General features: G+C 44.0%; 1 protein-coding gene across 1 annotated transcript; it reads right to left on the bottom strand.

Moving 5' to 3' along the window:
- Window positions 1–38: 38 nt before the first annotated feature.
- LOC135249567 (calpain-2 catalytic subunit-like) lies at window positions 39–27,963 on the bottom strand. Its single transcript, XM_064325177.1, has 35 exons — window positions 27,425–27,963; window positions 26,072–26,141; window positions 24,203–24,321; window positions 23,604–23,737; window positions 22,889–23,057; window positions 22,010–22,093; window positions 21,477–21,562; window positions 20,997–21,071; window positions 20,706–20,866; window positions 19,693–19,862; window positions 19,113–19,324; window positions 17,096–17,168; window positions 16,575–16,653; window positions 16,025–16,141; window positions 14,043–14,290; window positions 12,167–12,236; window positions 8,722–8,840; window positions 8,174–8,307; window positions 7,863–8,031; window positions 7,585–7,668; window positions 7,353–7,438; window positions 6,435–6,509; window positions 5,797–5,957; window positions 5,081–5,250; window positions 4,730–4,741; window positions 4,003–4,214; window positions 3,642–3,678; window positions 3,355–3,420; window positions 2,849–2,906; window positions 2,396–2,460; window positions 2,073–2,141; window positions 1,642–1,720; window positions 1,050–1,166; window positions 655–713; window positions 39–453 (listed from the first exon to the last, which is right to left on the bottom strand). The coding sequence occupies exons 1-35, from the start codon at window positions 27,659–27,661 to the stop codon at window positions 430–432; spliced, it is 3,900 nt and encodes a 1,299-aa protein (XP_064181247.1). The 5' UTR covers window positions 27,662–27,963; the 3' UTR covers window positions 39–429.

Below are 27,963 nucleotides of genomic sequence, written 5' to 3'. Positions count from 1 at the left end.
TACACATTAAATCTGGACTAAATGAATACACAGAGGAATACAATCTAAAAGTGATTTTATTGCACTGCAATACATTCAATAATTTTGAATTAATTTAAGTTTTCAGTATCAGTCTAAAAGCAAAGCAAACTAGAAACCCACCTCCTAAACCCAAGACACCCTACAGATATCCATTTTCCATTTTATTATTTTCAGTAAAGATATACGGCTTTTCTGTGCTTCTTTTACGTTGTTTTCCTTGAGACTGAAGGTGGGATCAGTCCTGTTTTAAAACAAACTGCAGAGAAGACGGCGTGCAGGCAGAGAATGTTCAGTCATCTAAGGCCAGGCAGGACTGGGTTCACCGTCTCTGTCCAGGACAGGCTCTTGATCTTGTGCATGTAGCCAGTCCAGAACACCTTCCTGCAGCTGAGACTTGTCCTCAGGCACTTACAGCAGAGTTATATTCAGCCACTAGAGGGAGACAAAAGTGAGCCACAAACCAAACCTGACCACAGAACTCCGGTATGTCAAAATGCATAGCGTTATGCTAGTAACACTGTTTTCCTCTCAATATACTGTCTCCACAGCATAGATAGTATTTGCAGTGATGTGAAACATCCATCCACATATCTGGAGTCTCACTGATAGCAGCAAATGAAAGAAAGCACTTACCTGCACAAGATCCAACTCCACCTCCCCCGAATTGTCCTTGTCCAGCGTTTTAAATGTTTCTGTTGAGAAAGACATTTGATTCTAAATATATTTTTCAACAAATCAAGGCAAACACTCTAGTGCAGTGGTATCCAAATGCACAATGGAACTAGAGTTTAGTGGGGGGCTGTCATCAGCAGGGTAACTTGAAATAACCATTACTGTCTGTGTGGACACTGTGAATATCCTGGGGACACTGTGTGGACATTTTGAGAATACCCTGTGTAAGCTTTGTGGACACTGTGAATACCCTGTGGAGACCGTGTGGACACTCAACGAATGGACACAGTGTGGATGCCCTGTAGACCCGTCAGCACTCTGTGATGGACAGCTGGCTGTTGCTCACAGATACTCACTGAACATGCTTTCCAGGCGGATCAGGCAGCTCACAAAGTTGTCGAAGTCGATGGTGAAGTCAGGGTCACTGTAGCGGGTCACCAGGATCTGGTGAAGGGCATTATTCAGGGAGAAGCCTGGAGGGAGGGAGGGACCAAGGGTTACTCACTGATGGTAAACCAGCCCGTCGGCTCAGAATACTGAAGCTGGTCCATGGTAAGCCCTGGGGAAGGCTACATGCACACAGCCAGAGCACCGCGGAGCTCTGCTAAGTGACGACGTCACGGCCGCCTCTGTCACAGCCCAGTAGAAGCACAGCAAACTAAAAACCCAGGAAGATGCACGCTGTGCGCAAGGCATGATGGGAAAGGCTTCGAACCTTCCCAGGTGGCTTACAGTGTGGTTGTTGTGGTTTTCTGAATGTTTGTAAGGGCAGTGTCAGCAGGCTACAGAGGCAGTGTGTTATAGTCTGCCGTGTGTATTGTTTGCTGTGCCAAGACCCGCTTCATATAGACAGGGGCTGAGAACAGTTTCTGCCTTCACTGCAAAGCACTCTGAGACAACAAATATAATAATAATAATTATTATTATTATTATTATTCATAGTCTCACCTGCGTCCTCCACAGCTATACGCATCTCCGTGGAGCTTATGGTGCCTGAATGATCTGTGTCCTTATCCCGGTAGAAGTTCTGACACACAGAGAAGGTCACATCACACACATCATCAGAGACACTGTGGATGGGTGTGTACAGCAATCAGCAAGGACCAGTGCAGTCAGACTCCATGTTACGCACCATCTGCCTCAGTCAGAGTTTGGCCAGTTTCGACTTAGTATTCCAACCCACATAACACGTAATATACCCATAATATAATAATACTATAAAATGTTAATACTGCTAGGTGATCACGGCAACACTGTGGGAATGTTCTACTTTCTGGATTCAACACAATAAACCACATACTGTTCACTCAGGAGATGACTGTTTAGACTTAAGGTCTTAAGGGTAGGAGATGTCTAAAGTCATGTAATGAGGTTCAGACCAGGTATTTTTCTATTTTGTTCCACAGGATCTTGAACTCCACCAGGCCCAGTTTTCCAGTTCCATCTGTCTGCATCAAAATGTTAAGGAGAGTTTAGCACGTCAGTAGACAGAACCCCCCATCCCCCCAGGGACACACTTTTTATCCCACAAAGTGAACTCCGTTTAACAACTTCCCAGACACAGAACCACAGGTAATATTGGTCATAGACTGGACAGGATGTGTGATGTCTGAGGCATGACATTTATTTTGCATATGAAGAAAAATATAAAAATTTAAACTAAAAAATCTTCAGAACTCATCATAAGCAGTAGGAAGGATACATCCAGCAGGTTGACCATGTTGCGGCAGGTTTCCAGACTAAATCCGTCGGTTTTAATATCCTTACCTGAGAACAGCGAGAAAAATAACAACCAATACATTAAAAAACCATTTCAATGCAATGACCTAATCTTATGAGGACACAACAGTACTAATGAATTGTTGAACATTCCAACACACATACAGTATTTGATTCTACCAGTCATGGGTAATCCCTGCATTTAATTGTATTACTGCTGCTAAACGGTAATTATTGATGCCATTGAACAGTGAAGTGAGTTTGACACCAGCCAATATTCATCTCTTCGCACAGTCAATTCAACAGCTTTACCAGCACAAGATCCAACAAACGGGAGACTTTTTACATCAGTAGAGCTGGTACAGGTCAGCGATGCATTTCGTCACAGCGACAGGCACTCAGGAAAGCAAGATACGTATGAAGAGGATTAACGTACGCGTGGATACCACTCTGTTCAGGATATTTCTCAGCTCAACAGCAGAAATTTCACAGTCCTGTAGTGGAAGATAGTAAAAGTTTTACAAAGAGTTTTTCTATCTACGCTTATAAAACACACATGGCTGGTTTTGATAGAGTTTCACATACATTCTCCATTTTAAAAAATGAGTATTACATACAGGCCTACGTTATTATTTATCATTTTTTACAGATGTATATTGCCATGGTTACCAATCACACCGTTAATTCACCAAGCTGTCTTTGTGAAGAAATATAACTCTCAAATTTATTTCTAAGCCAGATGTGAAGACATGATGCTGGCCATATCCATGGACTGAGGTTTTTAAAGCCTGACTAAAACTTTCTGTTTACGCTGGAAAAAGTGCCTTGTTCAGGTGAAACTGAAACGATGGAACGTACATGCATATTTATCTAAGAATAAATATCACAATCTATATTTTAGTGACTGATTGTAAAACCCTGATCATCTTATCTAATACTTACTTGTCCTGCCAGATGAGAAAAGAGTTTCCGAAACTTGTCATCAACGTCGCCTTCGGATATGTTTTCCTAAAACCACAGAGAAGCCCATATAAACACCAGCAACGTATCCATGCACAAAAGCAGAATTGGTTGAATTGTGTTTCAAAATGGAATATTATTTTGTTTTAAAGAAATAGCATCACCAACCCACATGTTTCAAAAAGCCTACTATTGTATGGTAAAAATTAACGCTACAAATATATGTGGTAAAAAAGTAATCCACAATTTCCTGATGTTTGCAGCTTTACCTCTTCAACCTTATACTCAACAGGGTCATCCAGTTCTCTAAAAATGAGAGAGAAAAAGAATACATTACGCAATAATTTTTAATATTTAAAAGCATGAGCAAGCTGTCCATTTCTGTTTTGATCATAATTTTAGTGTGTGCATATATATTATACTTACAGGGAATATTAATACCTTATTCTGGGAGCTGGGCTTGTAAGTCAAAGGTTACCTGGGATTTGAAGATGAAACTTTTGACTTGCAAGCCCAGTTGTAAGTATCCTTGAGCAAGGTACTTTAACCTAAACTGCTTCAGCAGGACACTGAGCTGTGTAAATGGAATGTGTGTAAAAGTGTGCTCCTGAGAAAAAAATGCGAACGCACTGGAAGTCTGCCTGCTTCTCGGAGAAGACGCGCACGCAGAAGTCCCCGTTCTTGTGCGGCTCGAAGGTGGAGGGCACGATCAGGTACTCCCCCGGGGGCAGGCAGAAGCGGTTGCACACCTCCCGCAGGTTAATGAAGGTCTCTGACCGCGCCTTGGTCGCGTGCTGCAGGAAGAAGTTCCGGTTGAGGTGGACGTTCCTCTGCCCTGCAAACTGGGAGAGTGGAGAGGCACAGGAAAACCTTCAGTGTAAAATAAACACTGTTAGAGTACTTTTAACTCTAGCAGAGTGCACACACTCCCTACTGAACTCATATTAACACTGGTAGAGTACTTTTCACTCTACCAGAGTAGACATGCTCCTTACTGAACTCTCATCAACACTGGTAGAGTACTTTTAACTCTTCCAGAGTAGACATGCTCCCTACTGAACTCTTATCAGCACTGTTAAGAGTTGATTAAACACCTACAGTTTAATATTAGGGACTTTGTGCACACACACACACACACACACACACACACACAATATGTATAGATGTATAGAGGATTTTTGCCAGCTAACATAGAACATTATGTGAATATTGCCATAACTTGTAGTGAGATTCATCAAGGTAACATTCAAAGATGCATTTATACTTCTTTGTGACATGAAAAACCTGATAGCCAAATGCATAATTCATTAGAATGGTGAAACCCTCTGGTCTCCTGACTGCTCCTTCTGACACACACCTCAGCAGGAACCTGTGGAAGCAGACAAGCAGAAAAGTACCAGTTACACTCAGACCCAGTGCCTCCCACATACTGTGCATACAGCATGCTAGACAGAAGCAAGGCTGGGAGAGTAACCACAGCCCGTTCGAACATATAACATTGCTTTTATCCAGTCACAGGAAGGAAAGTTGTGAAATGTGGTTTTTGGGAAGACCTGCTTTAGCGGGACTTTAGAAGCTGTTTGCTATTTGGGGGTTTCTGGCCTAGTTTTTGCTATTTTTCTGTGTGTAAAATGTTTTTGTGACAATTTTCTGAAAAAAGCACAATACAAACAAAAAAGCTGGTTTAGGGGAAGCGTGCGCCTCTCACCTTGTAGATGGCGAAGCCGATGGTGTGCATGTCCTCCCCGATCTTCCTCATGGTGCGGCGGTTCTTCTGGATCAGGCCCACCAGGAAGCTGCAGCCCACCTCATTGTCATCCGGGTCGTCGTCCTCCTCGTCCAGCTTGATCACAAACTGGGGATTCGTCCAGAAGGTGCCTGAAGAGCAGAGAGAGAGATCCGGTCAACGTAAGACCATATAGAATCCATTCAACCCACCTAAGATTACTGCTTACTGACAGGCTGGAGAGCGTCCAGCACTGAGTCAGGCTAGGACTTAAATACCCTGATAGACTTCCCCTCTTACTGTCTGACCTGGCTGAGCTGTTTCACACAACTCTGTGTAGAATTCACCTGAGCTAATTTCCACCCGTGTCCTCACTGCTCCACTGACATAACGCAACCTGAAAATATTTACAGTTTATTTAGGTAATCTCTTTGCTAGCAGGACTCACAGTGTAAACACATGACACTTCAATGGACTAAAACAGCTCTTCAGCAGAGTTATTATTATCTACCTGTGCCTGCCATTCAGTAGTTAATGTTTGCATCTATTCCGCGATTAAAGGTAATGATTTGAATAAAGTTGGGCGAGAGTGTCCTGTTGCTGTCCTATTTTATCTGTACCCACTCCCTGCAAGTGTCTGACCTCATATGTAAAGGTAGGCGGCAGGGGGATGGGGTGGGTGGGTGGGGGGGTCGTACTTTGATAGTTCTGGCACCCCCCAGCGGTGGAGCCACGCCGCCAGGTCCCCTCAAACTTGGAGAGCGACCACTTCTTGTAATCGTCATCGGTGAGCGCGTCCGGCGAGAGGTTGCAGATCTCCACCCGGGAATACTGCCGCAGGAACTCGGAGAACGACATCCTGAGAGCCAAAGAGCGAGCGGAATTCAGTGGACACAGGAAGTAGAACTTGGGAGGATACGTTCTCAGAACTGTCCCACCAAAGACAGAAGGCCACTTAACCAAAAGAACTGCAGTGAAAAGGCATCTGGTGCCTTGATATCTACTGCAAGGTTTACTTCTGGTATTTGTTGTTTGCCTGATTGACAGCCCACATGTGAGTGCATTTTGAAAATGCACAATGCACTCACATGGGGGATGGGGTATTGGGTATTGGGGGGTGGGGTATTCGGTGGTGGGGTATTGGGCTGTATCTGGGGGGGTTTCACTGTGGGATGTAGTGGGGTTCGGTGGGTATTGGTGGTGGCTTTGGGTGGGTATTGGGGGATGGGGTATTGGGCTGTAGGGTACTGGGGGTTGGGGTATTCAGCTGTAGGGTATTGGGTGGTGGGGTTTTGGGGGATGGGGTATTGGGATACAGTTGCATAGACCAGTTTACCAAAACTCTCCATCCTCCGATTTGTTGTTGAGCCTCCCTCTGTCCTCATCACTGACCTGCTGCCACTGCATGGATCTTTCCGGAAAAAAGAGCAAGCGTCAGCTCATTCACAACTTCACCCCACCGGCTTCCTGACAACCCTGCTACTATCAATACTTCTGCTGGGAATATTTCCTTTCAATAATATCAGAATGCTAACAAAAGGCCACAAATCATTTTGTTTGATCAATCTATATAGTTTCCAAAAATGCTTTTCTAGTAACGTTCATTAAAATAACAGCGATTGCATCTTAACTGTACACCAAAACACAAACTGTAACGACATTAACGTACAGCTTCATTCCAGAGGTCCTTGTACGAGTTAAGAGCACAGGATGAGGATCCGCGGTACTGAGCACACATTTGCAGAGTCACCGCTCTGCTCTGCGTGCTGAACAGGTGGAACACAGGTACACAGATTCCTGTTTACCACACCTTTACCTGGGGACGTGTGGATGTATTGAATGAGCGTCCCCATGACAACCACACTCTCTCAACTACAAGAGGTCTGAAAGGAGCTAAGTGGGGAAGTTTCCCTGTTGTCATGAGGTTGAATTAAATTATTTTTTAAGGAGTGAGCCAGTGTAGACATGGGCTGGGTGCCTGAGCGTTAGGGGAATCCCGCCTGTTAAGACTTGTAGGGCTTAATATGTTGAAAATGGTTTGTAAAAAGTTGTAAACCACACAAAAGATTTCAGTTATTTAAAAAAAAAAACACAGCCTTAAACAGAAATTTGGCCTGTGGAGGTTGCCACTTTTGCAACTTTTGAAAGAGCACACCCGGGTGACACAGGTAGTGGACTGCATGATGCAGATATGGGGGTACGTGGTGCTGATATGGGGGTACGTGTCATCTGACGTTCAAATTAAGGGACATACCCGTCGCTCCAGGGCCCGGTCCACTCCACCTGACCCCAGGGGTTCCGGATGCGAATCAGCTTCACCATGTCCCCCTCATATCTCACCTGCAGCGCCGGGCAAAAGCACAAAATACATTTTTAGGAGGTAATTTGGAACTGTAATAGAAAAGGGAGGAGTCCTTCATATAAAGGGGAGTGGCCAGCATAGAAAGGGGAGGGACACAAGCAGGAAAGGGGAGGGGCCTGTTCACCTCATTAACCGCAGTAACGGAGTAGGCGTGGCCCTTAACCAGCTTCTGTGACGTGATGGCCTCGGTGTCGGCCGCACTGGTGATCTAAAAGCAGAACAGGCACAGACCGCATACTTTTACAACGTGTTTTATGATTAATTAATGTCATTAATGAACTACAATTAGTGTGTGTGTGTGTGTGTGTACTTGTATGTGTATGTGTATGTATTTGTATGTATGTACATGTATGGGGAGTGGGGGGTTTGGGGTTCGGGAGGGGGGATAGCGCTGGGACCCACATCGATGGAGCAGCCCAGCAGGGAGCCCCTGAGCAGTGCCTTCTGGATGATCTTGAAGAGGTTGGGGTTGGGCTTCCGTAGCTCGTGCACCTCCGCGATGCCCCCCGTGAAATCCTCGAACCCTTCGGTGGTGGACCCCCCCGAGAGCGCCTCGTAGCACCCATTCAGCCTGCAGGGGAGGGGGCACATCCGTCATCAGAACTGCTAAATGCCCCCCAACCCACTTTCCACAAACTCTCAATACGGTCTCCAGGGCCCTCCTTGCTCATACACCTTCACCTTTGATCTTTATATCAAAATGAGCCCATTACTTAGCGTAGGCCTTCTCCAGCAGGGCGCTCCAGAACTCTGAGCCCTCGGCCGAGTGGACGAACAGCAGCTTTCCGTCTTTGGTGGGCAGCCTGTCGTCGATCACCACGTCCACCCAATCTCCAAACTGCCAGAACTGTGGACCGGGAACACAACAGGTCAGGGTCATAGTGCTGTAAGGTTATGAGCAGTCTGGTCATGCTCATAGTGCTGTAAGGTTATGAGCAGCCTGGTCATGCTCATAGTGCTGTAAGGTTATGAGCAGCCTGGTCATGCTCATAGTGCTGTAAGGTTATGAGCAGCCTGGTCATGCTCATAGTGCTGTAAGGTTATGAGCAGCCTGGTGAAGCTTCTAGTACTGTAAGGTTATGAGCAGCCTGGTCAAGCAAGCTTATAGTACTGTAAGGTTATGAGCAGCCTGGTGAAACTTATAGTACTGTAAGGCTATGAGCAGCCTGGTCAAGCAAGCTTATAGTACTGTAAGGTTATGATCAGGCTCATAGCACTATAAGATTATTCATGGTTTATTACAGGTGGGACAGTTGTTCACCTGGAAGTGGAAAATTCCAGCGTAGCCCTCTTGGAAGCTCTGTCCAGGAGGAACCACTCGAGCGAGCACCTGCTCATTCAGCGTCAACGAGGCGATGGCAGCCAGGAGCCAGCAGTCGCCTGGGAAACAACAGCACAAGAACACCTGAACACCTGCATCCCGCATTCACTGGACACAGGTCTCTCAATAGAGTTGCCACTTGGTCCTCGCATGTGGGCCAGAATGAGAAAAAAAATCTTCACTCAAACCTTTTCTCAATGAGACACTGATAGAGACCAAAAATCGCAATACTAATGTTGTATGGGGCTCAGAATGTGATAACTGACATTGTAATTGATATTCAACCGCACTGACTGTACATGAATTAAAGTGATTTAAAGTTGTAGTACTTTGCTCGTTTCAGCAGAACATTGTTCAGCAGTGGTGCGAGTGACAGTTCACAGCGTATTCAACAGTGACACACCCACAAACAGCGGCCACAGTAATATAAATGGCACATATTAAATATAAGTTGGCACACACATCTTTTCACCTGTCTCACCATGCATTTACAACCTCCACCAAACCTGAATAACCGGAATCAGCCTGCAGAGGCTAAGCAGGTCACCTGATCTGAACCATGGAGAGGCTCATTCACAGAGCGCGGCCTCCTCTGACCTCACAAATGCTTCAAAAGCAGACCACACCTCTATTGTGATGACAGGGAGTGCTGGAAAAGACCGTTAGAGCACTCACACTAAAATAAACAGTAACAATGGTGAACTGCACATAGATACTGAAGATATGGTGGCATTTATTCAAAGGCATGTGGTTGATTATATTGATTAAATAAACCCAGCTGATGTCCAACAGTATGGTTGGGAGTGATAGGATGTGATGTACTATAGGACAGGAAACTGGAAAAAAAAGGATCAAAAAGTGTGAGACTTTAAACCAGGGGTTTCAAACTAACGGAAACCACAATGTCTGCGAGTTTTCGTGGTTTCAATCAGCAGTCAATTAAGGACTTGGAAACAAGGGGTGTGAATTCTTCAGCCAATCAGTGACTTAAATGAACCACTGGTGCCGAAGACACTGTGAACACCAGCAGACACTGTGGCCTTCCAGGACAGGAGTTTGACACCTGTGCTTTAAACTGCAGTGTATAATCATTTTGTATATAAGAGTGAAGATTTCTCAGTTTGACTGATGTTCATGTTGCATTTCAGTCCCATTGATACAATACTGGAACAGCTAAACATAGCCAGGGGAGGAGCCATAAATGATGTCAGAGCCGGACCATGTGACTGGTGAGAAATACCTCTTGGACCTCAATCAAGTTACGCAAAGCGCAGAAACGCCCGGTTTACGCATTCGCCAAAATGCAGAGGAACAATGGAGGGCGTCTCAGACACAGAGACACCCATCCTCACCCATCTGGATTTGACAAACTGCTGTTGCTCCAATTGGCTGCAAGCGAGGGCCGGGGCAGGGCGGGGCTAAAGAAGGATCCGGCTGGGATGTAGCATATGAAGTAGGGCTTGTATGCATTAGTGCACCGCAGACCCACAGCAGTAATGCAGCTCCCTGCCTGTCTCAAAACCACTCAGAGGGAAAATAAACCTTTAGCTACTTTTGAGTAAAAAGTGGTGGCCCAGTAAATGAGAAATTTCTAACAGGGCCAAATATGTATCTGAATTCTTATAACTCTGTGAAGAAATCTGAACACACTCAAATGGACTATAATGTCCAATCATAAGAAATAAGATTTTTTCTCTCTAAAGGGTTAAATTATTTCAGTTAATTGTTTTCATTGAGTCTGGAACTCAAAGGGTTTGTTGTGCATCAGGTAAGTCTGCAGTTAATGCAAGCTAATTATGCCAAACATAATACTGTAATTTTGAGAAAGAACGGGAACTGCTTTTATTTGAACACTTTTAAATCTGCGATGTTCACACAGAGAAAGTCTCAGTGAAGCCCAAACATTTGCAGAGGCAGTGTGAAGCGGTAAGGAAGTGGCTTTTAGAGGAAATTTGTGTGATTTGGGACACAACTCCTGTTCTGGAAAGACTCACACAGGAATGCAGGTTCAGTTACAAACACACCCCATGGTGGGCATGGCAAAAACACAAGGATGTTTGTACTCGTCCCGCTTCTCTTTCCTAACTTCCTATCATGGGAGGTTTCTCCTTGGCAGGGTCCCAACATGGCGACCACTCCCTCACGTGCTTTTGCATCTTTCATATCCTGCTCTTCACTCAGACACACGAGACCTTCCACATGACTCAGGAAAATATACAAGCCTGAAGTGAATCCAGGGTTTGACCCTGAAGCACCAGACCCCACGCAGGAGCACGTTGCTTAAAAATCCATCTCTGTCATTTAGTGTTTTTGCCTGGGATCCTGTTCGGTTTCCTATCTATTGCCCAATGCATGATGGGATAGGCACCAGGACACCCCGCAACCCTGACCATGAACAGGCGGGAATTGATTATGGATGGATGGATGAAACCTGTTCGTTGCATACATTTCCAATTGACATACCATGTTGTCTCATCAAAGTACATGTTGTTCGATTCGTTTTTTGAAGAATTTGTTCAAGGTGATAAATTTAACAGTGCGTCACCTTCAACCCCTCCCAGAGTTGGGAGAGACATGCGGTTTGACAAATCTTACAAACTGATTTGCTGTCAAAGAACTTGAATCACCTCTTCTTCAACGGTCTCTTTTAAAAGAAAGCTAAACAGCAATACAACGGATTTACAGACAAGCAAAAATGTTAAATGACAACCCTAACAGGTTGTTAATTACTCTCCCTTGACCTCAGGCAAAAAAAACATCCCAAGCCATTAAAAACAAAGCAAATCTGGTTGGAACAGGAACATGTAGGTGGCAACAGCAAACGGTGGCATTAAATAGTACACCTCCTGCCCATTACAATAAAATTCACAAGTACCTAATTTAATTTTATCTACCTTTACACTCTCAGCAAATGTCAGCTGCAAACAATAACAAAAGTGTTTCTAAAAATTCCAGCAGACATCTGAAACTTCCTTTTGTTTATGGCATTTACATACGGTACAAAGGGAATTTGTATGAGCCAGGAGAACATCAGAGGCTTTCCTAGAAATACACGTAAATAAATGCTCCTTCTATGGAGGCATTATCTGTGCTGCACGCTAACAGTGTCCGGGTACTTCGTTTCCATCTGAAAGCAGAACCAGCGCAGTGGAAAGCATTTCCTCCCAGCATCCCTTTCACAAGATGCCAACTGAACTGTAAAATCCGGTGACTGGGAAACCGGTTACGCCGGTTATGTCGTAGCTCAAAAGGCCTGTTGATATTTTTATTACCTTGTGGAATATAATGTGGAATGAACTTGTGTGTTTATGCATATTTGCTTGTGCCTTTGGGTTCTGTCCATCATTGGAAATATTAACATCCAGCACAGTGGAACAGGACTTACCGAGAGCCCCCTGGCAGATATCCGTCCTGGTAGCCCCTCCCACAATAAACTGTGGACAGGAAGACAACTCCTGAAAAACAAGAAAAGGTTACAAAACATTTTTTAAAAGTCATTTTTAATGTCACTGGCAAACAAAAAACAGTGACTCTGCAAATGATGCAGTTATGGCCAAACTGGGTCTTTAGACTGAACACCTACACACCCGGGCAACTGCACACCTGAGTACCTGCACACCTGTGCACCTGAGTACCTGTATACTTGAGTACCTGAGTACCTGCACACCTGCAATCCTGAGCATCTGAACACCTAAGCACCTACATGCTTGAGCACCTGCAGACCTGACCATCTGCACACCTGAGCACCTACATGCCTGAGTACCTGCACACCAACACACCTGAGCACCTGCACACCTGACAGATGAGGTGGAAGGGAGTCCACAAGTGGAGATTAATGGATGAGAGAAAAGCAAATTTGCTTAATCCGAAAGGGCAACACTCCAATCAGAACAGAGCTGAGGTGTGTCTGTCACCTGGTGGGGAATTAACTCCTGACTTACTGTGTAAAATATGGAGGAATTATTATTTATCACAGCCATTCTTTACCATCATGTTGTATGTTCTACACTGGAAATTTACCAGGGTGTTTTAAGGCTAATGTGCGTCCATTACACCTGCAGGACCCTCATTAGAGCACCATCACTAATGCATCAGCCTTCCTATTGGCTGCTGTCTCTCACTCAGCATCTTGTGCTGTTTAGACTCTCTGTTCTGGATTTGCCTGAGTTGGACTCATTCACCGATGACAGTTCTTCTAGATCCGAGCCACACAATGGACACCCCCCCCCCCAGTAACTGCACAATTAAGGGGTGGTACTGGGACTGAATTAGGTCCGGCCTAGGTAGTATTAGGCAAAGGCAGTATTAGAAGGTCATCTGTCATACGTAAGACTGGTCTCAGGCAACTAACTGACATCTTACAGAATGAAATGTTCCCAAAATGTTAACAACTTGGCTTTTAATGCAAGCTGGGGCATCAACAAGATAACTCCCTGAGGGCACTGGAGAAAAACAGGTTCACCTGAACAGCAGCTTCACCTGTGGAACAGTCCCAAACCGACAGACTGTGCCACCCCAGGCCTTCTGGGATCAGTGATGAAAAATGGACGAGCGGATGACATGTTTGTAGTTCTGACTGTAATGCGCTTGGCATACAGGACAGACCACAATATTTTTCTGTCAGATGTTTTACTGTAGTCTGACTATGCGAATTCCATGACTGAGAATAATCTACACAAGGAACTGAAATATGAATATTTGAAAAGATTGAGAGGAAAGATGATCTTATATAGCCAATCAAAGAAAAAGATGAATTTATTCTGCCATATTTATAAAAAAAGGAGGTATTTACAAAGTTGACATGTCAATTCTATGGCTAACTTTACAAACACGGTGTACAATATGAATGATGTAAAGCAATGTTCTGCTCTGTGTGAGTGCATCATAAGTGAATAAATTATGCAATCTTGGCTACCAATAAAACTTGCAGATTCATAATCTCGAAGTGACGTCTGTAACAGGCTCAAAGTGTAAAGAAGTTTGAATCCAAGAAATGCAGGAATGTCTGGATTGAACGTTTCTGATTTTATTTGTCGGAATATTTTCCTATTCAATAATTTCAGCAGACGCTTAAGATGCTGATAAAATAGACTGTATGTTTCGCTGATAAGTGATAAGTAATTAGTGATAAGTGCGTGTGCCTAGTTCTCAGTATTCACAGTGTTATCATTGCCGAAGTGTTTGCAAAAGCCTAAATGTATAGCACTGTCGGGTAAATACAAAATGAATATGAAGGGGTGTGCGCGCAGCACTATGATTACCGTGGGCCGGCTCCAGGTGATACCTCTCACTTTGTAGGAGTTGGGTCCAAGATCTTTGAAACCCAGGGAGGCCGGGACTGCATCGAAAGTTTCATCCTGGAACAGCTGCCCACATTCCAGACAATTCTGCCTCAACGTCTCATAATCCTGCTTTAAGTACTTCAAGGCTTGTTCTTTCGTGCCAATGCCCTCAGCCCGGGCTCGGTTCCGCTTAAGCTTCTTCGCAATTCCGGACATTTTTCGAGCCGCTCAGTCTTATGTGTAGCCTACCTGGAAGTGCGAGGTCTGTAGTAGCGGGGTGCGGCCGCCGTCTTCAGCAAACACAACAGAATAAAGCAGCCATTCAGCGCGCACAACCTACTGCCTCCGCCCGTAAACCAAAAATATCTGTCTCTCTCTCTCTCTCTCTCTCTCTCTCTCGCTCTCTCTTTCTCTCTCTTTTCCGGTTTCATCCATTTTCATAGTTTTACGTTCTGACATTTCTGAAGAGAACAAATCAAAGTAAAATTATGACAATATAAACGCATGATATTTCCAATTCATTAAGTTGCCAAGTTAAAAAGATGAGGACCTTTTTTGAATTTGCAGTAGTTTATTGAGTTGAATACAACACAGTTTAAGTCACAATTTAAACAGGTGTTAACAGTGCATCAAAGAGAGAAATGCAGCAGTTTTTTCTTGTATTTATAGCTTTATTATCTGCAAATGTCTCTGGGGCAAATCTGTGCCATGGTGTGCAACTGTAGCCTACTGCTCCTAACTGAAATGCTTAAAAATTTAGAACGTGACATCATGTACTCATGTCATTATATACACACGCCACACAAATGTAATTTAATGGAGGACTGCAGATATTATATTAATTGTTTTATCGTCATATTAATATTAGGTTAGTGTTTCTTACCATGTTTTATGTAGGCTAAATACACTCAACAAAGGGAGATCACATCTAATCTGAAAGTGTGACACTCAAGACACATCAATGATTTTAAAAAAAACATCCAGTGGAGACATATTAATTTAAAAACACATACAATTCACACCACTAATCTATACTACAGATATCATGCATGTAATTCAAGTTGCTTGTTTCCTTAATCAAGTATCTTTTTCTTGTCTTTAATCAAAAATCTTTGTTGCATAATTAGTAAACACGCAGTATCTAAAGCTTGCTGATGATTAGATCCACTGTTTCTGAAGGTGAGGAAGATTCCTGGTCGACAATAATTTCCTGAGTTTTAATTGATGCCCAGGCATAGCCACTGTGGATAAACACAAACATATCAAAACATGAAGAACACAATCTGGCACACACACACACACACACACACACACACACACACAGTATACAAAGTATCAGAAATGCTTTCAGCAGCTAGAAAGTACTCCGGAGACAAGAAGTTTGTGGAATCCTGAGACATAAAAAAAACAGTAAGCAAATACATTTAAAGTAAATATGCAAAACAACAGCTTAGTTTGACTGTGGGGTATGGAGTGTGTGTCTGTATTGAGTGAGATGCACAGCATGTTACCTGCTTAATAAACCCAGTGAAATCATAACCTGTGGAGACTGACCTGCTGTATGTCCAGCTCAATCTTCCCAGCGCTCTTCTTGTCAAGTGTTTTGAAAATTTCTGGTGTGAAAAAAAAAGAGGAAGAAGATTCGGAAACTGAAAGGTGACCTGCTGGCAACAAGTCCAAAAATTCAGAGATTACTTGGACTATTATATATTAGAAAATATTTTTAATTTAAAAGGTATAACTTTAATATAAATTAACATTTATACTGGAGACATAACTGGCCATAACTTCATAGAATTAGATTATTTCCGGCTCTAGAGTTTAGCAGTCCATTTCTCACCCGTGGCAATTACTTACTGTGAATTACGAGGGGCTAATGCCACCTGTTGGAATATTATGGTATTGCAAAATGGAAGTTGCGTCTGTGTAATGTGTTCTTGCCGGCAAACTAAACGACTTACTAAAAAGCAACTCCAGCCGGATCAGGCAGCTCACAAAGCAGTCAAAGTCTATGGCGAACTCAGCGTCAGCATAGCGGGCGACTATGACCTCGAGAACAGCGCTGTTCAGCTGGAACCCTGTGAAATTAAAAAATATATAATTAATATATCATTATATATATCATTATTTACCATAGTGCAACAAAATATGTTTCAAAGAACTGAAGAATAAAAAGGCTAACATTCTGAATTTTCATTTCCTAGTGGAATTCTGGTGATTTTTGTGATTTACATTGACAAATACGTTTAATATAGAAAATTAATTGCAAAATATTTTAATTATTGTCACTTTGGTGTCAGCGGATATATACCTGACAGAATATATATATACTGCAGGGCAAAAATGGCAATATATTGGCATGTCTTGGAAATATATTTGGAGTACCTACATGTATTCAAATGTATTATTCAAGAATATATTTTGATATATGGCAGTATATTTCCATTGTAATGATGGGTATAATCATGAATGCTCCACAGGAGTTGATTTGATCATTTGATCATATTTTACCTGCTTCAGTAAGAGCTCCTCTCAGCTCGTGGCTGCTCATGGTGCCAGATTTGTCTGAATCGTAGCTCTTGAACACTTCCTGAAATAAAACCACAGAGCACAATCACTACAAGAGTGTCTCCTACGCTCAGACATCAGCTCAGCGTCAGCTGCATACACTCAGACATCATCAGCTACACTCAGACATCATCAGCTACACTCAGACATCATCTGCTACACTCAGACATCATCTGCTACACTCAGACATCATCAGCTACACTCAGACATCATCTGCTAATCTCAGACATCATCTGCTACACTCAGACATCATCAGCTACACTCAGACATCATCTGCTAATCTCAGACATCATCAGCTACACTCAGACATCATCTGCTAATCTCAGACATCATCAGCTACACTCAGACATCAGCTCAACAGAGAGACAGGCCTCCGGTGCAAAATTCATCCCACAGAACGATGTTAAATATCATAATTAATCCTACGGAATGATGTGATGTATAAACCCCCTCTTGTGTCCTACCAGGTATCTCTGGATCTTCTCCCACAGAAGATGGAACTCCACCAGGCCCAGCTTGGCACTCCCGTCTGACTGGCTGCTGTTAAGGGCTTAGGGCTAGGGTTTGTTCCTGTGTGATCTCATGGCCCAAGAGCCCCTTTCCGTGAGGAAAGACTCTGACATCATTTCCTGCTCTGATTCCCTGCCCCTCCCCAACCCTCCCAGCTAATAAGTCATATAAAATAATCCATAACCCCGGGGCTGGAGAACCGCAGGGTTGGGAACCCCTGATTTAAGTACCTATCCCTGAAAAAAACTGCACATAAGTAATGTATAATATGAAAATGTGGATGTGCGTAATATGTACTCATAAACATGTAATATCTTCAGAAAATAATTCACTACAGTTCATTGCACATGAGGTCACGTGGCAGGAGACTTCTGAGTATGTTCAGAGACATTACGCAATGTTAAAGAGAAAGAGCTATGGAACCGTATAGAAGCATAAGAATCAAAGGCAGAGACACAGTCTACAGGTCAGGGATACGTCAAAAAGGCTGACAATTTGACGGCAGGTTTCCAGGCCAAATCCATCTGTCTTGATATCAGTTCCTGAAAACAAATGGAAAAAAGGGCCCTATGCATCAAACAGTTTTAGAACAATTTTTCATTGTTAATGCATCATACACAGTACATCAGATGGTAATGAGTCATGTTTCTTACTTTGCGAAACCACTCTGTTGAGAATTTGAACAAGTTCAGCAGCGGAAATCTCAGAATCCTGAAGTGAAAAGAATGAACTAATAAGAACCTGAGGATAACATTTTATGAATGATTTACTGGTCAATATAAACAACTTTCATTGTCACAATAAACACATTTACAATTTAAAAAAATAAACCTCAATTAAATTTGTGATGCGTCTTTCAATTGGCGTCTATGAATATATATTCATACATTAATTGCAAAAGTACAGAACCTAACAATCATTTGAATTTAAATAATCATACATACATTTCCAGCAATCTGCATGAACAGGTGTTTGAAATGGGGGTCCACATCACTGTCTTTGATTTTGCGCTAAAAACATGATAAAGGGTTAATAGTGTGAGAAAAATACTACTAATGACAGTAGACTACCAATATAACTTTAGACTAGAATGATTTGTACAATTACCAAGGAAACTAGCAGTGAAAATACATTTGCTTAAGTAATGCAATATTTAGGTTCTCGGGAAACAGAAACACAGAATATTCAACAGAAATGCATATTGGCTCTGCAGTCTAATATTTTCTTCAGTAAAATTACACAGATGTCATTCATTCTCACTGCTGTAAGACAAATGTAAGTAATTTTATTAAATTGAGGATGTAACAATTTAAGCCTGAAAATAAAATATTCTATCATATTTTCTCTGAATATTTTACCTCGTCAACATCTGCATTGATATCCTCTTCCATGGGGCTACAACAAATGAAAGCAATATTTATTGCGGAAGCATTTTGAACTCAACAGTCTAGGACGGGGCACTTCCCTCACTATTTCACTGTCTTGCACATGAAAATAAAAAGCTGCACTTACACCTGTTTGTCCACTAGGGGAAGACAACTGTATGCAAAGTTACAGGACCACTGATGCGCAGTATCCTGGAACATCTTTCAGCTTACTCAACCACCCTTGTAAATGAATGAGAGGGTTCTTGCAAGAGATTTTGTGGAAAAGGTACTGTATGTCATAGTATTTAAGTTTATGAACTATAGCCTCTTTTATGCAAACAGTACACACAAATGTAGAATGAATCTCATGATATATATATATATATATATATATATATATATATACTAGTTCTACATCCTATATTCTATATATAGACACACTATTATGTATGTTACTAAAAATAGCCATTTCCAATATATTCTCTAATAAGTCAATGAATATAAAAATATATAAATAATATTTTAGATGAAAAAAGTGATGGAAAATGTGAACATGTCTGGATGCATGAGGGCTCTTCTCAGACGAACGCGACAGCGCCCCCACCTGGCTGCAGCATGCTTCTCGGAAAAGACTCGCAGGATGAAGCTGCCCTTCTTGTGGGGCTCGAAGGTGGAGGGGACGATGGCGTACTCGCCCGGCGGGAGCTTGAAGCGGTCGCACACCTCGCGCATGTTGATGAAGGTGGAGCTATTGGCAACGGCGCGTTGCCGCAGCAACACGTCCGGCCCCAGGTGCACATTAGAGCGTCCCTTATACTGCGGGGGGGGGGGGGGGGGAGGAGGAGCATGTTATCTGAACTCTGACCCTGTACATTAGCTTATCATTGCACGATGTAGCTTCCTTTTTGCGTCTTGCCTGAGGGGAAGTACGGCCGCACTGACATTACCTCATCAGGAATCTGGAAAATAAAACCAGAACCACATGGTGTCAGCCCTCGTCTACAGCCTGACATGCTCTACCACACCTGAGACTGTACCACACCTGAGAATGCACCTGAGATTGTACCTCAACCTGAAACTGCACCACACCTGAGACTGTACCACAGTCTGGAGGTGAGTTTGCCCTACAGACTCTATTTCACTTTCAGACAGTGTGAGTGTGGGGCTTTTTTGGGGTCCCGTACCTCGTATATGGCGAAGCCGATGGTGTTGAGGTCCCGTCCGAAACGCCGCTCTTTGCGCCCGTCCTTCTGCATGAGTCCCACCAGGAAGCTGCAGCCGTCCTCCCCGTCGTGGGGGTCGTCGTCCACGTCGTCCAGCCGAATCTGGAACTGCGGGTTCGAGCAGAAGGTGGCTGGAGGGGGAGGAGCAAGCGAAGAAAAGCCTTCAGCTATAATAATAACAACTTTATTCATACAGAACCTTTCCAGAAGTGCCCTGTGCCAGGTTCTTTACGAAAACAATATAAGCTTTTGTAAACAATGCAAAAGAAAAAAAAATAAGGACACAACCCTATTGGATGTTCAAGCCCAGGCCGAACTATGTGCTCAGCCCACAGTTTGGAACCCCTTGCTACAAGCACCCTATTAGCTCATACCCATGTGTTTAGTGACCCCTGCTGTAAGCGCCCTATTAGCTCATACCCATGTTGTTAGTGACCCCTGCTGTAAGCACCCTATTAGCTCATACCCATGTTGTTAGTGACCCCTGCTGTAAGCACCCTATTAGCTCATACCCATGTTGTTAGTGACCCCTGCTGTAAGCACCCTATTAGCTCATACCCATGTTGTTAGTGACCCCTGCTGTAAGCACCCTATTAGCTCATACCCATGCTGTTAGTGACCCCTGCTGTAAGCGCCCTATTGGCTCATACCCATTTTGTGAGGGAGCCCGGGTGTAAGTGCCTTATTGGGTCGTACCCGTGTAGTTAAGAGACCCCAGCTGTAAGCGCCCTATTGGCTCGTACCCGGGTTGTTAGGGACCCCAGCTGTAAGCACCCTATTGGCTCGTACCCGGGTTGTTAGGGACCCCAGCTGTAAGCACCCTATTGGCTCGTACCCGCGTTGTTAGGGACCCCAGTTGTAAGTGCCTTATTGGGTTGTACCCATGTTGTTAAGAGACCTCAGCTGTAAGCACCCTATTGGCTTGTACCCGTGTTGTCAGGGACCCCTGCTGTAAGTGCCCTATTGGCTCGTACCCTGGTAGTTCCGGCAGCCCCCCGCGGTGGAGCCCACCATCCAGGTCCCCTCAAACTGGCAGTGACTCCAGCGGCCGACCTCGGGACTGGTGAGTGTGTCTGGCGTGAGATTACAGATCTCCAGCTTAGAGTACTGCCTGAGGAAGTCTGAGTATGCCATCCTGAGAGGAGAGAGAGAACAGCTTACATATGTACACACACACCTGCACATCTGTACTCACACATGCAACCTGCATACCTGCACACCTGCACACACACACACACACACACACACAGCCCATGCACTCTCACCAGAACTCTCCGTCGTCGGCTGAATAGTCCAGCTTGGCTTTCTCATCTGGGCGGACGCCGTCCCATTCTCTGGAGCTGACCAAAAGAAAGCATGCCCCCTTTCACCATGGCAACCAGGAGTGCACTGTGCTAACTGGGTATTATGTGTGAATTGGGGGTTCACTGTGGTAACAGAGTATTAGGTTTGATTTGGGGGTTCACAGTGGTAACTGGGTATTATGTGTGAATTGGGGGGTCACTGTGGTAACTGGGTATTATGTGTGATTTGGGGATTCACTGTGGTAACTGGGTATTATGTGTGATTTGGTGGTTCACTGAGGTAACAGAGTATTAGGTTTGATTTGGGGGTTCACTGTGGTAACAGAGTATTAAGTTTGATTTGGGGGTTCACCGTGGTAGCACAGTATTAGGTGTAATTTGGGGGTTCACTGGGGTAACAGGTTATGTGTGATTTTGGCTGTGATTTTGGGGTTCACTTACTTGTCACTCCAGGGTCCAGTCCACTCCACCTGACCCCAGGGGTTCCTGATCCTCACCAGCTGCACTGGGGTTCCATGCAAGTGTACCTGGGGGAGAGATCCAACAGTTCGCCTGTCTGCTCTCATCTCCTGCCCCGCCCATTCTCACATGCCCCACCCAATCTCACCTGCCTCGCCCAGTCACCTCCTGCCCAGTCCAATCTTAGCACAGAGGGGAGAACAAGAGTACAAGTAAAGACAGAGAGGAGAATAGGTACAGAGGGACAGCAAGTGAATAGGTATAGGGGGAGAGCAGGTGAACAGGTGCAAGGGGGGGCAGTCAGGTCAGAGGAGAGCAGGAACGGCAGAGAGGACAGGAGTAAGGGAGAGCAGGTGAAAGTACAGAGGAGAGCAGGTGAACAGGTACAGAGAGGAGGGCAGGTGAACAGGTACAGAGGGAGAGCAAGTGAACAGGTACAGAGGGAGAGCAGGTGAACAGGTGCACAGGGAGAGCAGGTGAACAGGTACAGGGGGAGAGCAGGTGAACAGGTGTACCTCCTCAGCTGCAGTGAGGGAGTAGGCGTGTCCCTTCACCAGCTTCTGCCGAGTTATGGCCTCCGTCTCATTCGCACTGGTGATCTACACAAAAAACAAAACAATTTCTTTATTTAAAAAAAAAAGCTTAACAAGCAGACACATTTTAGCTGTCAGTGAAAACCATTATTTTACATCATCGCCCAGTTAAATACACACTGTTTTGCTGATATGTGGGCTGGTGCCCCATGTAGACTATATTTTACTAACACTGCCAAAAAAACCCTCCCAAAGCAAAGCATGACAAATACTTTCTGTGTTTGCATGTTTAAAAAAAAACACAGGAGGGTGTGGATTTGGACTCTGTTTGAGTGATACCGATTCATAAACAAAGGGAAATCCTGATGTGATAAGAGCTAAGGCTTGCTCCCAAAAAACTGCTAAAAAAACAATGCCAAGAATAACACATCAGCAAAATATTTTCCAATTGCAAAAAAGAAAAAAGCAAAATAGCCCTTTAATCGGTGAACCATCAAGCTGAATTTAAGAGCAAAACCACCCATTCTTTCAGTAGATGAGATGTCAGAGTTATATGAAATGTCTAAGCAATATGTGCATCTAAGCTATGCATAACAGATATACACGTACAGAGTATGCATAACAGAATACAACAAATATTCTTCATATAGCAGATGATAAAACATGGGATTGATTCTTCTGTCTGGGAGAAAGGGCATCACAGAGCATTAGTCAAACGTGAGTTTCAGAGAGTGAAACGCTATGACTGTTAACTGAAACACGTTAGGAGCGTCTTTCACTGGCAGAAGTGATGATGTCACTGTGATATACTGTATGTCAACAGGCACGGCAGTTTTTTAAGACATAATCACTCTGACTCACATCGATGGAACAGCCGAGCAGGGACCCCCGGCTAAGGGCTTTCTGGATGATTTTGAAGAGGAACGGGGGTGCTTTGCTCAGCTCGTAAATCTCTGAAATGCCCCCGGTGAAGTCCTCAAAGCCCTCTGTGGTGGACCCCCCCGACAAGGCCTCATAGGAGCCATTCACCCTGTGGCCAGAGGGGGGAGGATACAGTACATTAGACTAGAATACAGTACAGAGTCAAATTAGCCTGGTATCTATACCAATAGATAATATCTGCAGTCCATCACATAAAACTGACATAGGCAATATCATAGAATTCACAACTTACATACAGGAATTGAGTAATACATTTAAACACAAAGGTACATTCCACAGTAGCATTTTAAGGATGCAGTTAGGCTCACTACGTTCACCAGAGCCACTCCAAAATTTAATCAATAAAAACATGTAACTACTTTCAAAAGAGAGCTGTTTGCTTATAGCACATTAGAGCACATACCGCGACAGTTGATTTGACAGATTAAAATATCCAGAAATGTGAATACAGGACGTTTACGCGTTATGGGACACGTAGCTATTTTTTCCTTAATGTGGTCTTAAGAGGATGAATAGAAGCATCCAGATAAAAATGAGCAGCTTGTTAGAAAGCAGGAGATTCTGGTATGGCTAGATAAAAGACAGCACACACAGGGGTCCCTAGGGCTTTGTTTGGGAACCCCGGGCTACCCACTTAGCATAGGCCTTCTCCAACAGGGCGCTCCAGAACTCAGAGCCCTCGGCCGAGTGGACGAACAGCAGCTTTCCATCTTTGGTGGGCAGCCTGTCGTCGATCACTACGTCCACCCACTCGCCATACTGCCAGAACTGAGGGACAGGAGAACGTAGGCTCGTTAAGTCATAGCATCAGGTAGCCAGGTGATCTTCACCTGTAGCAGAACATCTCAGCCCACCACAGATGCTAAATTATACTACGCCTTTACGAGGAAATCCAAAGAAGTTTCCCAACACAAGGGGTAAGGGAGGTTATTTCCAGTCAGACAGGCACCCCAGTCCTGGTCCCGTAAGATAAGGATTACTGCAGTTAGTTTGATAACTTTCAAAATTCTCTAACCCAGTTCAGAGCTGAATAAGGGGTGATGTGTTGGTTAGTGGTTCAGTTTGGGTATTATAAGCTTTGTATTGATGCCACTGGTGAACCCCCCAAACCGCAGGCCAACCTGGTCCTCAGACCATGCTGAGAACACATTTTGTTAAATAATAAGCAAAAACAAAAAACAGCAAGATAGTTAATAAGGATGCTGAAGTTATGGTCCGTCAGATGACCTTTACCTGGAAGTGAAAGATCCCAGCATAGTTCTCCTGAAAGCTTTGGCCAGGAGGGACCACACGGGCCAGGATGTCTTGATCCAGGGTCAGGGAGGCAATGGCAGCCAACAGCCAGCAGTCTCCTGTTTCGGCATCCAGCAGAAATTTTGTATTAAAATTGAGATTTACATTCATTTTTATGCTTAGCATTTAGCATTAACTGTTTCATATCTGAGATTACAATGCTATTTTACTGCCTATGCATTTTTTTTACTAGATGTGATATTAAAGGGGGTGTGTGTATGTGTGTGTGTGTGTGTGGGTGTGTGTTTGCATTGTTTGGGTAGGTGTGTGTTAGCTTTGTGTTTTGTATGAGCAACATACTGGCCTTTGAACCCCCCAAAAAAACCTCCAGCCAACCCTGTATACATCTATATATGCTGTTTTAGATCACATTCACTTTTAGTTACTAATTTATATAAGCCAAATATAAACTAAATACAGACAGGCTGAAAAGAAATACAGATTGCAATGCACATGGATGACATGAAAGTTAATGGTCAGCAAGGTTGCAGTCACTTTAGTTTAAATTCAGACCATTCTAGAAATGAGCTCATCATGCCCATGATGCTATATGAGAACCTTCCTGCTCTGATGGTCATTAACCCCTGCTTTGTCTCCTCTGGGATGTGGACCCCGGGGACTGGGAAGCCATGGAAACTGACATCAGTTTAGTGATTCGTTACATATTTCTCCACTAAAAACAACTGTGACGCCAAAATATTATATTTTTATTATTACTAATCACAGTATGATGTGCGCATCCATAAAACCGCTCGGCATAATGTTTGAGCTCTCATCAGTATGGGTGTGCCTGTGTTCCTACAGCTGTCCGCTCTGCAGTAGATATGACTCATGAGATTGGTCATTGCTTATCGTATCAGCTTCTCAATACGCAGTGATTCTTATTGGTTTATCGTGCATGGCTTACATCATTCACTTACTACATGTTATAAAGCATGTAACCATGGGTTTTTACGCGTCTTAAAGCACCGCATTCAAAGACCACAGCAGTCCCACTACAGGAGATCTCTTGTTCTTTTGAGCACAAACATCCAGATGTGGCAGTGGGGGCAGATCACCATAGGAACGGTCTCTGTGGCAACATGCGCTGCTCTCTAAATAATAGCTCTTATGGCACAGAGCCCACGCTGGGAAGTGCACACACGCACACGAACACACACACACACACTCACACACACGCACACATATTCTCTCTCTCTCTCTCTCTCTCTCTCACACACACACACACACACCCACTCAAGGCATATTTCTCTCTTTTAGTTGGGAAGCTTGCTGCTCCTAATGTCAGTAATCAGCATCTGTGTGAGACTACGTACACACCTCCATGATTCACAATTTTAACCCCTGAACTGTACAGCATGGGCTGCCAAAGAAATATCATTACCTCCAGTTTCTGGATAAGTTATCCTATAATACTGATTCTTATGGCTGTCTAAGTGCAATACTAATACTAATACTGACATATATGAATGCTGACAACAACTGTTGCATTTATATCATGCCATTCCTGGCTTCAAGGACACTTCACTCAACTGATACGGCCACCATTGGCTCAGATTTTTTCCTGTACCACTTACATTATTTATCTTCTCTTGCTATTCGCCCTTCCCCTTAACAAGAGCATTAGGAAAATCTATTTATAAGTTATCTGTCACGACAGAGAGAAAACAGAGTTATCTAAGTGCCATCAGCCAAACTGCCTTTCCTGGCAGCCCCACAAGCAAACAGGAAGCTAATGGGAATTCTGCTCTGCATGTGCTCTCTTGAGCAGCTATCCCGTTTGAGTTGAGACAGTTTTCTTCGGCTTACCCAAGGCTCCTTGGCAGATGTCCGTTCTTTGCGCTCCACCGACAATGAACTGTGGGTTTGAACAAAGCTCCTGCACAAATTGAACAGCATAGAATCCTTTGTTAGGACAGACATGTTTAAAGAAATAGCATACACTCATTTAATCGGCACACACGTATGAAGTACAAAACATTTAGAGGTAAAAAAAATAAATAAATCTATATAACCCAGGGGAAAGATGAGGACAATTGACTTATCCAGACCATTGACTTGTGAGAACAACTTACTTGTGAGGACAACTGGCGTTTGCTTTAAAATACTTGATTACATTTTCCATTGAACATTGCCATTTGACACAGGTAATCCTCGGGCAGTTTCCTGCCAGGTTTGGGTGACGTGTGGGAAAAGATTTGTTTGACGAGTGAATAAGGGCAGACGATTCCTTCGCAGGGCATTTATTTTGTATCGTTAGGCAGAGATTTGGAGCAGAGACAGTGTCGGCATGACAGGAGTCAGCAGCTCTGCTGTTAGCCAGCACCCCAGGGCATGAATACAATCCTCTACTCGCACTACACTACAGGTAACCTGACCCAGCACCAGTTACCTAGGTAATGGGGTGGGGGTGGGGGAGTCAAACATGCAGTGTAAGCATGGGTGGAATCGCAAATAACACGTCATCAGATAAGAGATTTCCAAAAAATACTGTAGATACAGTATCATAAAGCACCTGAAAACTCAGCACACATCAGGTGACAAGCAGCAAAAATAGGGGCCAGTTATATTTCAGCTGAGTCAATGCAGGAAATCAACTGCACTCCCGTTCAGTCATTAGAAAAATCCTCAGGATATTACACCCATTTAACAATTCATGAATTGAACTGATAGAATTCCCCAAATGCTGATTTTCAGTATAAATTGCGATTCATCGTCAAAGATACAGCATCATTCTCATTGTGAGGAAAACTCACAATAAGAAAGTCAGAAAACAAGCAAGGAAGAGTAAAGCCTGAGGAAAAAACTGACAAATCTTTGCATTTTCATCAACATAAAATTTATCCAGAATGATGAATCTAGAGATTTTACTGGCACAGAGAACAAGGCCCATAACCAGTAGTTCCTGCTGCAACCCAGTACTTCAACACTTCACAACACCTTCAAATCCCTGCCAACAAATAAAAAAAAATATTTTCACCGATGATCACATGTTTTCGAATGTAACCAGTTCAACTATTTTGTTGAAAAATCTGCAGAAAATTCTTTGAAAAATGTTTTTCCAGCTTCCAAAAATGCAGCTTCTAAAGAGTTGAAGTGAATTGCACATCTGACCCAAGGGTGGAATCCACCAAAGTGGTGCTCTGGGGAGCGTGTCCTTACCGTGGGTCTCTTCCACACCACGCCCCGGGTTTTAGGGGAGTACCGGCCCAGCTGGTTGTACCCCAGCGAGTCGGGCTGAGCAGGGAACGTGTCGTCGCAGAAGAGGGCCCTGCTCCGCAGGCACTGGTCCCGCAGCGTCTGGAAGTCCTGCTTGTTGAACGGGATGGCCCTGTCGTTGGTCCCCTCGCCGTCGTCCCTGGCCTTCCTCCTGGCCATGTGCGTCGCGACGTTCGCCATGGTGGCCCCCCGAGCGTGTGTTTGAGCGTGCGAGTGTGCGTCTGTACGCTAGCAGTGTGCGTATGCGCGCGCGTGCAGTGTGTTTGCGTTTATGAGCTGTGTGTGTGTGTGTGTTTAGCGTGTTTACGGTTATCAGCTGTGTGTGTGTGTGTGTGTGTGTTTGAACGTCAGTAGTTTGCGTGCGCGCGTGTGTGTAGCGTGCTTCTGTTAGTCGGCTGTGTGTGTTTGTGTTTCTCAGCTGTGCCTGCATGTGCGTGTGGATGCGTGTGTGTCCGTGCAAGCGTTGTGTCAGGCACACACTG

The sequence above is a fragment of the Anguilla rostrata genome, chromosome 2 (genome assembly GCF_018555375.3).
Source record: "Anguilla rostrata isolate EN2019 chromosome 2, ASM1855537v3, whole genome shotgun sequence".
NCBI lineage: Eukaryota > Metazoa > Chordata > Actinopteri > Anguilliformes > Anguillidae > Anguilla > Anguilla rostrata.
Note: the sequence above shows the minus strand (reverse complement) of the source record. Positions and strands in the feature narration are given on the sequence as shown.